Raw genomic sequence first — 13,738 nt, forward strand, 5'->3', positions numbered from 1 at the left:
AAGTGCAATGTGCTGACCTTTAGTGGCCTGGTTGCTGACGGGTGTGGGGTTTGGCGCGTGTCGTTTGGAGGGGTGCAGTGGAGGAGAAAGCGAGCTCTCTCTGTATGAATACTCCTCTCCCAGACTGCCGTCCTCTGCATCTGGGCTGCGGGGGGCTGAACAGGGTTCACTGCTGTCCCACATGTCACTGCTGCTGCTGGTGCTGCTGCCGTTACCCTGACTGGCCCACCAGCGCTGCTGTAAAATATCAGCCGCTCCTCCTGACGCCTGCGGACACAGCAGACCTGCCATCGACAGCATGCCCTGAATGGCACAGTCAGTGTTGGGTGAGGTAGGACGTTCACTGTGGACACAAACATCTTCATGTTAGCACAACACTAGAGGAAATATAGCAGGTAAAAGTCCTCTGACTGTAACATTAAATTATTATTCGATGAATGATGCAGATTTTTAACTAAAAACATGAAGACATAGCCCCTCCCTCTATTGAAAACAGCCAATAGGATTTTGTTTATACAGTTGAGCTAAAGCACGTCATGCTTGACAGTTAGATGACACTGAGTCTGATTGATCATTTCTCTGCTTTAAAATACAGTATTTACTGTGGAAAAAATGGAAAGCACATAAACACTTTCTAAACAGCCAGTTCATTATATAAAAAACTGTAATTGTATTATTCATTCGTTCAACAATTCTTTATAAAGTGCTGAACAGTAAAATGAAAAGCCCGCTTGTTAAGTGTGACGTCATGCAAAGTGGCTTCCAGGTCCAAGCACTCTATTCAACTAAATGGGGAGACTCCGGAAATGGTAATAATAGACGAATGCTTTCGAAAATCGCAATCGCAGTATATATGTCCATGCCTAATATCCGATAACCAGAAAGTGATTAATTTTTTTAATAAATTGTTAAATTTGCGGTATTTGTTATGCAGCAAGCCCAGAGATTGTTGTGTACACTATGATTTTATATAAAACTAACTTTAATGTGTGATAGGAATAAAACGTAACCATAAACGAATGATTTCTCTACTCAAATGAATGGCGGCTCGGACCCGGAAACAGTATTACATCCGTCACAAACACGTCACCACTTAACAAGCGGATTAAAACACTAACCACAAACACATAGTATACATCTCAAGTAGTAAAACAACTGCACACATAAGGGTTACATATATACGGTCAAACAGATATCAGATCAGGTGACAAAAGCCAAGAAGAAAATGTAGGTTTTGAGGTGTTGTTTGAACAGAGTCAGCGAAGGAGCCTTCCTGATGTAAGAAGGTAGGCATTCCATAACTTAAGGGCAGCCACTGCCAATGCACGGTCACCTCTATGCTTACGTCTGGTTTTTGGGACCCAAAGAAGCAGCTGATCTGCTGATAGGGATGTGCGGAGCAGCCGGTATTTGTATTTGTATTTGTATTTGTTAAGGGGGAAAAGTATTTGTATTTGTATTTGTATTCGAGTAAAATTCAAAATGGCGCAAAAATATATATTTTTTCTATTACACTTCTAATTTACGTTATAGTGAAAGTATTGTTTAATTATACCCATTATATAAATTATAGATATGCAGTATTGGCTGTTGTTTTTGAACATGTGATAAGAAATGTAATTGAAAAGAAAATAACATAGAAGCCATTATCTCATCCATGGTTAAACCAACAACTAATAAAATACCATTGTGAATATTATGAACCCCACCACCACCGTTCTTGTTGAAGGACACTGAATAGACAGAATAAAAACAAATAATACTTCAAAAAACTGTTCTTCTTCTGAAAGAACTTCTTTCCAATGGACAGAATTCCAAAAACTAATATTAACTAAATAAATCTAAATAAAACCCTGCCCGGGAGACCTGGCAGAACAAAAGTATTCTATACTAAAAGATACAGCCCTGCAATTGTCATCTGCCTGCCACAAAAAAGACACAAAGTTTGTTTGTTTGTTTTTTTTATGTTTGAAACTGACTTGCTGGGGCAGAATGTGGCTGTGTTGATGCTTTTAGTGCATGTGATAATACATTACATAGAAGGTTGCGCGGTGCTCTGTTTAGTGAGAAGCACTCTCTATGGCAAGCCTTTTTAGCATTTAAATCTTTGTTCTGGCTCCATAAATATATTAGAGATATCTCTAATTATATTTTGACTAGTCATAATTATAATTCCACTACTCAGAATGACAATTAGACATCTCTGCAATTTCAATTGTACTAGTACGAAATCAGATGAATTTTGACAAGTAACAATTGTAATGGATATCTCTGAGTTTTTACTAGTCATAATACATTTAGAGATATCTTTAATTCATCATATTTAGATATATTTACAAATATATTTGAAGATATCTCTAATTTATTTACTAAAAGTCTAATTACAGTTGTAGATATCTTGAATTGGATTTTTAACTAGTCAAAATTCATTTGGAGATATCTCTAATTACAATTGTGACTAGTCAACTTATTTAGAGATATCTGCAAATATTTTTCAATGGAAGTCAATGGAGGAATATGACTAGTCTATCATAATATATTTGCAGATATTTCCAATCTGACTAGTCGAATTATAATTATGACAAGTCAAAATATAATTAGAGATATCTCTAAATATATTTATGGATAGTCTGAACAAGGTTTAAATGCTAAAACGGCTTGCCATACGCTCTCATCCAGTAGCACAGTGGAAAGTTCTCTAGTTATATCCTTTCAGTCGTTTGTTATGCATTGACATGCAGTCAAATATTTCGCCAAACAGTCCTTAGGGATGCAGTGACACGCAGTCAGATATTTTACCGGACAGATCCGCCACTTTAGGCGCGCATAAACAATCATAAAGCTCTCGTGCTGCAGGAATGAGGAGATCTGCTGAAGGCGCGCAGCTGACGTGCAGTGAGGAGTTTGCGTCTTTAATAAACTACGGCAGTTTGCGATCACTGAACAGTAAGAATGATTAATAAATCCATATGAAACAACCCCTTAAAAGTCACGTCTCGCTTTCAGTTTCGGGCTTTGGCGCGTTTTGCCCCTCTCTCTCTCTCTCTCTCTCTCTCTCTCTCTCTCTCTCACGCGGGCATGCACTGTGGTCTCATGAGGAAACGCTGCTTTTTGATATAGTGTTTTTCTTGCTCCCGAATACAAATAATTTTTCAAGTATTTGTTCGAATCAAGTATTCGTAAAAACACGCTATTCGTGCCTTTCCGAATACCGTATTCGGGTTCGGCTCCACCCTTATGATATATATACGCGACAGTATATAGGGGTGTAGCAGTTCAGATTTGTAGTGAGGGGCAGAACTATTTAAGGATCTAAAGACAAACAAAAATACTTGAAAATGACTTCTATATTGTACAGGTAACCAGTGAAGTGTGGAGTAAAATATTTAAACGTACGACTTCCTGTTAAAAGACGTGCTGCAGCATTTTGCACCAAGCTGTAGATGGGCCACAGAAGAGCCACTTACCCCTATGTAAAGTGAGTTACAGTAGTCCAGGCGGGTAGTAACAAAGGCATAGATTATAGTTTCAAATTGCTGTCTTGACAGAAATGGCCTTTATTTTCCTCAGCTGTCTCAGCTGGAAAAAGCTTGCCTTGACCACTTCCTCTATTTGGTTGTTCAACTTTAGCTAAGGATCGAGTTGAACCCCAAAATTTGTGATGGTCGGTTTGATGTGCTGTGCTAGAACGCTCAAATCAACCGTGGAAGTTACAGTAGTATACCTAAAAACCATGACTTCCGTTTTCTTTTCATTGACGCTTAAAACATTAGAGCCATCCAAAACTTTATGTAATCTAGACACTGGAGCAGTGATCCGACAGTCTCACTTCTTTTAATAGGAACATAGATAGTAGATGGAACGTATTCATTGTCTATATGTTGACTGATTGTGACCCTGCGGTTACTTCTCTCTCAGTTACAGCAAAGCAATGTGGACAGTAATGTAGTTCAGATCAACACTGAGAAACTACTGTTTAGTTTATGTGCTGATTTGAACTCTTGGTATGAACACTCAGTTTCATGTGAATCAGTGAAAGATTTCCACTGTGTCATGTAGGGAATGCAAGTGGAAGTGAGAAACCAAGTTGACAACAAAACAAGTCTTAAGTGCCTCAATAAATAAGCTTCCCATTCTACAATAGAGATAATTTATATATATATAAATACTGTAAATTTATTTAAGTTCTGGAAATACCAGGGCCTTTAGACTAACAATGATTCTAACCTTCAATTTATGATTTAATGGGATTTTAATCTGCAGATTCTTTCAGGTGTGTGAAATAAAAAACTGCATACCGTTTTAATGCTTGCTTATGGTGGCTATGCCGGTGGCTGTTTAGATGCTCCACAAAAGTCCCTGAGTCTCTCTGGCTTCCTCCGTCCTCTCCATCTGAACTCTCAGACTCCAATGAACACTTCTGTTTAGAGGAAGCGTGACAGAGACGAGAAAAAGGTTACAATCTATTGAGCAAAGTAAAGAATCTATGCATTTTGACACCTGTATTTTAAGAATATGAACGTAACCTGATTTCTATATGCAGGTGCTTATTTACCATCAAGCTTACCTCAGCAGAATCACCCGCCTTTGAGTCGCTGTCTGAAGATGCTAAATGTGGCGACTCTGTCCTGAGTTCTGTCTGCACACTTTCACCTGTCAAAACAAAACTTATTTACTTCCATATTAAAACCCAACCATGAAAATGAAAGAAAAATCAAGCTTTTGGGTCAAAGATAAACAGACAGCAAAATCTGGCAAACTTCACAGCTCCAAGTGACTCACCTTGACTGACTGGTTTCTTTATAGTGCATTGTACACCAAATTCATCCTCACATTTTTCTTTTTTAACTTTTTCTTCTGGACACATTGGGATTCTTTCCAGCTTTATCCTGTGTTTATGGTACATCTCCACGGCGTTGACTGTTGCTGCCACATTAGTGATGGGCATCCTCTCCCTGTGAGAAAAAAAACACTTCTTCAGTTGTTAGAATTACAAACACACTATCTATTAAACATTTGTGGTCGGTAGGATTTTATGTTATTATTAAATGATCACAGCTGTTTTAATTAGCTGAAAAAATATATACATTAAGAAATATATTTACAATTAAAGTACTTGTACATCATTAAAACATCATTAAACAAAAGTTATTTCCTTCATTCAAAGCAGTTTCAGCATCACCACTATAGCCGTCAAGACTTGATTTACCTTTTTAGACACTTGCTTGACCCATATTTACATAAAATTAATATTTTATAATATTTGTATAATTTAGTTTTGCATTATAGTTGTCGTCATATTGTGTTTTATCATTACAGTTACATAAAAAAATAGTATAGCTATCACATAAGTATCACAGTAACAATATGTTTTGGGGCTTGTATTAACTGTTTATTTGCATCTAATAAGCCTACATAATACCTAAACCCAACTTTCACCATACTAACTATTAATATGCAGCTAACTGGTATTTTAATGATCTAAAAGTTTAGTTAATGTTCTGTTATTAGCGTGAATTGTACATTAAAATAAAGTGACCAATTTATTTTTACTAATTGTGTTACCAAACCACAGCTAGGAAAAAACAACAACGACTAAGATCATTTAAAAACTCAGTTTCTATGGAAATTACAATTTACTCACCGAATAATCTTTCCATTGCACATGACCAGCCGCAGGGCGTTATCATGACTAGCCTCCACCGCCGCAGCAGGCACTGGACACACTTTCTTGAACTTGCCATTGACTTTGGAGCTGAAGGCCGAGTCCTGTTTCAAAACATGAGAGATGTTTTTACTGGAGCTCAAAGAGAATAACCGTGAACATATCTAATATCAACGAGAACATTGTTAAAAACGTAAAAAAGAAACTTAATTATTTGGTAACACCGTAGTACTGTTTTTAGTTACTGTTTTTAGTGCTGTTTTAGAGAAATCTAAGATCATCACTGGGTCCTGACTACACACTACATGACAAAATTCCAGCAGCAAGCAATTTGTCTGTCTGCACCAAACGTGACGCAACATGACAGAAACATTTAAATACCAGCCGTTCATTGAAATTTCAGTCACTGCATTCCTAATGAAATGGTAGGTTTATAATCTTTATTATAACAGGCTACTGAGTCAAAGTCCTGACATTCATTTTCAAGCCATCTGCTAGTTATTTTTTTAAGATCTGAGGTAAATTATCTGCTGCTGCTTTCAGTATGACTATAAATGCCAAATAAGCTGGTGTTCAAATTCACAATTGTTTGCATCTGACAACAGATAAAGCAAATAATCTGTACCTGAGGTGATCATTGTCATAGTTTATGCTGCTGTTTCGTTGCAATGTCATGGACATAGAAACTGTTTCTAAATTAGCAATTTCATGTGTCGCTGTCACAGATAGTTAGGACAAAAACTAGTTTTAACATGAAAAGCATGTAGTTAGGTAAGAAACTGCAGGCCAAAACACTGCTTTTCATGCACCTGTCAGTTTTGACTTTGAGCTGAGACTTTGGGCTTTTAAATAAAAAACAAAACAAAATTTAGCCTAATTGCAAACAACAAAAAATACACTTTTTAGTCTTTCTTTTGTTGCATTTGATCAATTTGTGTCTGTAGATTTTAATTGCAATACATATTTATAAAAGGTTTCTTGAGAGGTTTTAGAGTCATAAATCTCCACTTCAGCAGCTTCTACATACACCAGACTGCACAGGTATATTCCCATCTGTATTCTGAACATGTTCACACACAACATGCCAGATTATGAACATTTGATTCTACCAAAAGGTTTTTGTTTTTCTGGCAGCTTGCAGTATTTTTTTTAAGAATAGAGTGATAGAAAGAGAGACAAAATCTTGTCTATAGAAAAAAAAAACAATACAAATGATATAATGCCATTAAGCATATTTAACATACAGAAAACAAACAAACAAAAAAAAAACGTGATAAAGAATAGAGTGTCCACAGCACTGACCTCCTTCAGCTGGCCAACCTCCAGTCTCTTCAACACCTCCAGTGTGTGGAGCTCCAGCACGTCCAGGTTTGAGGGCAGTTTTCGGCTGTGATGATGGTGGTGGTGATGATGATGATGATGGTGGTGATGGTGGTGGCGGCGTCTGTGATGATGATGATCTTGCAGTCGCCGAGCAGCCTGTTGGGCTTGATCTCCTTTCTCCAGTGTCGAGCGGGATAAAGAACATTCAGCACTTCCCTGAGTTTTCACAGCTTTATTGGAATCGTCCTGTTAAAGAAAACAACACAGCAAATCACATTTAAGAGCTGTTTTAAGAGCCCAATTACATCTTGTATTAATATACACTGACTTATTAAAACAAAAACATTATTATTTTCATTTTTTGAATTCATTAATAAATATATAATACATTTTTAGTTTAATAATTTACAAAAAAGAGAATTCAACATTTCACATTTCAAAATCAACAAAATCATTTTAATACAATGTAATTCAAATAATCTGACTCACAAACAAATGATTTAAACTCTTACACTACATTTGACTATAATATAATTCACAAATTCAAACTAAGAAAATAACACATTTTCCAAGTTTTTATATAATTTACATCTTATTAGCATATATTTTAGTGGACATTTTATCATTTTTTATTTAACTAAAATTTTTTAATAAATTGTCTACATTTAAATAAATGTAATAAATTATTACAAATTGGCGTATATTTCAGTAAAAAAAAAGAACATTTAGATTTAACTAATATTGAGAAAACAAATTGAATATTGTAGATGTGACATGTTATGAATTAAAGCTCTGACCTCGAGGTGTCGGATCTCTTTGCTCAGAGCTTTAATGAGGTGTCCTGGTCTGATGTTGTCTGGCACTTCGCTGTTAGGCTGAGTGAGCTGAAGACACAGACGGAGAAGAAGATGAGCAAGAAGAGCACACGCATGCGCACACACGTACAAACAGACGCACACACGTGCACACAAACTGACCTCCCTCCTCAACCACATCTTCAGTGATGAGATTAAAGCTTTCACTCCGTTCACCAGAAAACCCTGAGCTTCACATTTATTCTCACGCAGTTCTGTAAAAAAACAAACACAAACACACAATTTTATTTTTATTTGTATAGAATTCTAATTCAATTGGCTCTTTTCCATAACAAATTATAAAGTCGAATAAGTGAAAAATGTTTTAACATTCTAACATTTAATACAATTTTATTACCATTTTCATAAAATTGTATTTCCAAGCAGGTTACTAATAATATAAAAATAATAGATGAATAAAATAAAAATAAAAGATTGTTATTAAATTCATAACATTGTTTTATATTACTGCAATGTAAATCTGCCCCCATTTGTTAGTAATAAAGAAAATAATTACTTTATTATATTGTATTTTTATTTGAGGGCAAATATTTTACATAAAAACAAAAAATATATTCACACTAAACTTAATGTTATTAAAGCAACTTTAAAAAAAAACATTTAATAATTAAAATAAATAATAAAATAAAAATTTTAATTAAATATTTTAAACACTTTTTTAAATTAAAAGTAACAAATATTTGAATAGAAAAGGACATGAGGGGAACTGACTGAGTTTTTTCCACATTTTATGAATCGATTTAATTTAATGAGCATTCATTTTAGTCATTTATTTTTTTTAAACCACACAAAAATGTATTAAATATTTACAACAGTTTATTAACTCCATCTTAAGAGAGTCAGCATACGAATATACACACACAAACTAAATAAAAACAACAACAAATTTTCTTCATGCTTGTATAATACAATATATTACATTGTTTTCATTTGAAACATTTAACTTTTCAATGATAAAATGCACCTCACCTTTAAGAGTCTCCAGCAGGTTTTTGGCCACATACCAGCAGATGGCCTCAAAATATGGGAACTTAAAGAGATCTGGAGTCTTCAGTCTGCGCTCCATCTCATAACACCTGAAATCAGATCAAATCTGTCAGGAAAACACACATCTATAAACACACACACGCTGAGTGTGTAAGTATAAGATTTTCAGAAAGACCGCGACTGAAGGATCGCACCTGAGCTGCATGTCTATGTTTAAGTTATGCAAGAAGTTTCCTCCAAACGCCATCGAGTCCTGAGAAGTGAGAACAGCATGAATCCAGCCTGTAGAGGGAGACAAACACACATAAGCTAACCTTACTCTAATCATCAATTCCAGTTAAAAAAAAAACTTTCAACCTTTTAGTTTTTAGCAATGTCTCTGCATATATATCAGACATATTCATTAAGGTTATTCATTATATTCATCAAGTATTAAAATTAATTTATACATTTTATTTAGAAAGATTCATCACATTAATTTAAATACATTTAATTTGAATCAGATCAAATGAGTAAACATTAAATAATTATTTTCAAATAGATTTACCATTTTATTTAATTGTAGTTTTACTTTGTACACGTCTGTTTAAAAATCTAATGATTAAATAAATGACATTAAACATATTGAAATGTAATTTTAAATGTAATTTTATTTTGTTTCAATTTATTCCAGGCTGGTCAGAAAGGAACACCTAAATATTTTAAATATATAAATTTATAAAACTTTTGTTTTAGTGTGTAGAATTTAGACAACTGAATTTAGGTAACATGGTGGCGCAGTGGGTAGCGCTGTCGCCTCACAGCAAGAAAGTCGCTGGTTCAAGCCCCGGCTGTGTCAATTGGCATTTCTGTGTTGAGTTTGCAAGTTCTCCCTGTTCATGTGAGTTTCCTCCAGCTGCTCCAGTTTCCCCCACAAGTTCAAAGACATGCACTATAGGTGATTTAGCTTAATTGGCCGTAGTGTATGTGTGGATATTAATGCAAGAATGTATGGGTGTTTCCCAGTGCTTGGATGCGGCTGGAAGGGCATCCACTGTGTAATAACATATGCTGAATAAGCTGGTGGTTCATTCCAGTGTGGCAACCTCGGATTAATAAAGGGACTAAGCCCAAAAGAAAATGATCTAATGAATTTAGACATTTCTACACAATTTTCATTAATATCAGCACACATTTTACAATAAAGCAGACAAAAATAAAAGAATTAACATTTCATATATTAAATAACTTTATGCATTATATAGATAGATAATTTTTTATAATGTTTTCATTCATCATAACTCTAAAAATTGTATAGCTTTATTAGAAAGTTTTATGTATGTATGTATGTATGCATGTATGCATGCATGTATGTACGTACGCAGGGGTGCTGCTGGCCAGTACAGGTCCTATGACAACATTCAGGTAGAGGCTGTCGTGGACTAAAGTGAAGTGGGGTGGGGGGTTTTAGGCCCCTTAATAGTAACTCTGGTGGCCCCAAAACAGCGTGGGCCATTTTGAATCATCTTAAATTTAACTTCCCTAGCGGCGAATGTATGCATGTATATATGCATTATGTGTGTATGTATAATTAGAACATTATTATAAATGTATTTAGGTTTTAATGCCATATTAGCAGCATTGGCTATATTCATGGCAAAAACATATACTAAATATACAATATATATTCATATCAGTTTCTTAACTAACATACATGGGGAAAAAAAACATTCACGTAGCAACAACACAGAAGAGAGTCATATACAATCGTTTAGTTTGATTAAAGGTAAATATTCTAAAAATACTCCAGAAGGGACCTTTTCAAACATTTTACTTAAATTAACTTTCTGTAAGAACAATATTATGTACTGTCAAGATATAAAATAATTAGTAATTAGAAATTAGTTATTAAAACTATTGTTTAAAAAAAAAAGTGTAGAAAAAAACTTCTCCCCATTAACCAGGAAACGATATTAAAAAATTAAAAAGCTCTTCAACTACAGACAATAAAAACCTTTGTCAGAAATTAAACTAGATAATTATATTTAAAAAAAATTAATTACAATGTGAAAATAAGCAGTAGGTTTCAACCCTCACACACATACAAAACATCACCACATCTGCCTTTCAAACACTAACCAACACTAACTAGTGTACAAACACAATTGACAATAGTGACCAGCACTATAAACAGCACAATCTCAGCACTCTGACAGAAACGTCAGCTTTATCTGCGTGTCTGGCTGCATGTGTATTCACCACATTGCAACACACTAGGGGGATTTTCTGCTTCCTCATGCGAGTATGTGTGTGACGCACTGCTCAAAAAGGGAAGCACCGCAAACACACACACACACAGACTGCAGTAATGAATCCCTTTCTCTGACAAGAGTTATGACTGAAACCTCCGTCAAGGCCATTTATAGCCCCCTGTCTGTGTGTGTGTATGCAAATTAAACGCAGTGCTTCTGGAGATTAAAATAACAGGCAGGCACTTTTTTTCAGGCGCCGTTTTTTCCATTGAGTGAGACACACGTGAGTTACATCATAGTGTTTTCTCTCTGTTTACGGTGTTGCTCAGTGAAGCCTGTTTCTCAACACACACTCTGTATATCAAGGGTCATCTGTGCTGGATGCTGATACACATTTTCCTGGCAAGAGAGCAGGGAAATCGCCTGATATTGTTTTCGCCTTGTGGTACAGTTTGTGCGTGTGTGTTTTCCTGTGATAGCACACAGCATTTTATTTCATGTCAATTAAGGACACTGAAAGATATTTGAGCAAATTTAAGTGTCTACGATAAAGGATTTGTTAGTTTATTCATTTTTTTATTTAACATTTCCTATTTGCCCTTTTGTTGATTTTTATAGAAAACTATTTAAGTCATTTCTTGAACAAGCTTCAAAATAATAATAATTATATTAAACTTTATTGTCATTACACATGTACAAAGCAATGGAATGCAGGTTACGTTTAACCAAGAGAGCAATAGCAGCAAGTGCAGGATTTGGGTATAATAGGCTATAGAGTGCAATTATAGAAAAACTATGATGATATTTACAGATGGATCTACTAAAAACATTATATATACGGATGATCAGAGATTTACAATAGATAAATATATGTACTGGTTGCTATAATAATCAGAGAATTGCAGATATATATGAACCATTACAGATGTATATGTACAGTGGATATAAACAATAAAACATGAATCAGTGCAATGTAGTGCATTGAATATGTGCAATTTTTAAATCTGCAAATATTAAACAGTGCAGTGATTATGGGTAGTATAAGTTATGAAAATAATGTGGGGGTGTATGATGGGGTAAAAAAATCAGTGGGGTGGGTAGACGTCAGAGTTCAAAATATTCTAATAATAACACCAATAATAATAATAATAATAATAAATATGAATGTTAATAATAACAATAATAGTACAAATTTATGAGGTTTATTCTGTAAAAATGTATAAATATTTGTTATTACTAAAATATTTGTAAAGCATTTATTAGCTATGTTTCAACAATAATAAAACAACCCTTTATTTAAATAATGTATTAATATTTCATTCATATTTTAGTCATTTTGTTTTGTTGCTTCATATCTCGAAATGAGATTTCTAATATTTTACTAATTAACTGTATAATTACTTAATAAATGTAAACTAAATTAATCATTTGTACATTTTTATCAAATAAAATACAAGGATTAGTGACAAATCTGTTCTCTTGTAAAAATTTATTAAGTTAACATTTAAGTTAAAGAGTTTAAAATCAATATGAGCAATATAAATATTATACTTGCGTATACACAGTTAAAGTCAGAATTATTAGCCCTCCTTAGATTTTTTTTCTTTTTTAAATATTTCCCAAATGATTTACAGTAAGTCTGATAATATTTTTTTCTTCTGAAGAAAAAAGACAAAAATAATTTAAATATATATAAAAAAAAAATATATATATATTAAAAACTCCAAAAATATTTTACTTTTTTTTCAGAAGGATCTGATCTCATAATCATGTAAGTGTGTGGCAGTACGAGGATGAGCATGAACTGTTGAAGAAACGCAAAATGCTACATAAAAGTCTAATTCTGCAATCTCACCAGTAGGCAGTAAGATGGTAGTTCCCTGCTTCACCACGCATTTGTAACACTTGTCGACTTTTTCCCCAAAGAAAACTTCGCTTTGATTAGGCGATGAGCTCCAGGCCTCATATAGTGCAAGGTTAGCTTTCGTTGGCTTGATCAAGTAGAAAATCTTCTCTCCCTGCGCAAAAATAAACAAACACACACCACTTATCACCAGCACTCATTGCTTACATAACTGGAACATCAGCAGATCAGCCATAAAACCATTCAATCAGGGCTAGTATCAGTTCTCACCCAAAGTACATGATACCACACTGAAGTTCCTCCAAAGTCGATGTGGAAATCTGTGTAGCTGTTTTTCATTCCCATAAGACAATACTTCTGCACGAACGGTTTGGGGAAGAACGAGTCATCGGGCCAGTAGTTTTCAACCCAGGACATCTTTTGAGCGATATCAGGAACCACCACCAGATTTGACATCCTAAAATAGTAAAATATACACAAAAATCTGATATTAAAAAAGCAGTTGATACAACTCATCTCTACATAACTGTATACAAATCTTCCTTCAGGCTGAGTACACACTTAAAGATTATTTAAATCTGTATTTCCCAAATGTTAGAGTCCACAAATATAAGGACAAAACAAACCCTACAGTGTGTGATGTGCCATAAAGACAAAGACCACACAACTCATTAACTGATTTTCAGTCAGACTCTTGGATGTCGTCTCAGGAAATCTTGCAAAATCTCTTGAGACATGAGATTAAACATGGTGGACAAATAAGCATTTGTGATGTTGCCATAGATTGACAAGC

At 34.4% G+C, this 13,738-nt stretch overlaps 1 protein-coding gene across 3 annotated transcripts in view; it reads right to left on the minus strand.

Annotated features, from left to right (window-relative positions):
- The window catches only part of kdm7aa (lysine (K)-specific demethylase 7Aa), a 248,464-nt gene that overhangs the window by 4,861 nt on the left and 229,865 nt on the right, over positions 1–13,738 (minus strand). For 2 of the 3 annotated variants that reach the window (XM_073945593.1, NM_001346151.1), the window contains 12 exons: positions 13,216–13,402; positions 12,937–13,099; positions 9,045–9,132; positions 8,833–8,939; positions 7,966–8,057; positions 7,786–7,872; positions 6,968–7,234; positions 5,645–5,769; positions 4,783–4,955; positions 4,568–4,653; positions 4,299–4,420; positions 18–343 (listed from right to left, as the gene is read on the minus strand). In XM_073945593.1, coding sequence (XP_073801694.1) covers positions 18–343; positions 4,299–4,420; positions 4,568–4,653; positions 4,783–4,955; positions 5,645–5,769; positions 6,968–7,234; positions 7,786–7,872; positions 7,966–8,057; positions 8,833–8,939; positions 9,045–9,132; positions 12,937–13,099; positions 13,216–13,402 — 1,823 coding nt within the window. The remainder of the gene's footprint in view (positions 1–17; positions 344–4,298; positions 4,421–4,567; positions 4,654–4,782; positions 4,956–5,644; positions 5,770–6,967; positions 7,235–7,785; positions 7,873–7,965; positions 8,058–8,832; positions 8,940–9,044; positions 9,133–12,936; positions 13,100–13,215; positions 13,403–13,738) is intronic. The other variant, XM_068219513.2, reaches the window with a different exon arrangement.

The sequence above is a fragment of the Danio rerio genome, chromosome 4 (assembly GCF_049306965.1).
Source record: "Danio rerio strain Tuebingen ecotype United States chromosome 4, GRCz12tu, whole genome shotgun sequence".
NCBI classification, from domain to species: Eukaryota; Metazoa; Chordata; class Actinopteri; order Cypriniformes; family Danionidae; genus Danio; species Danio rerio.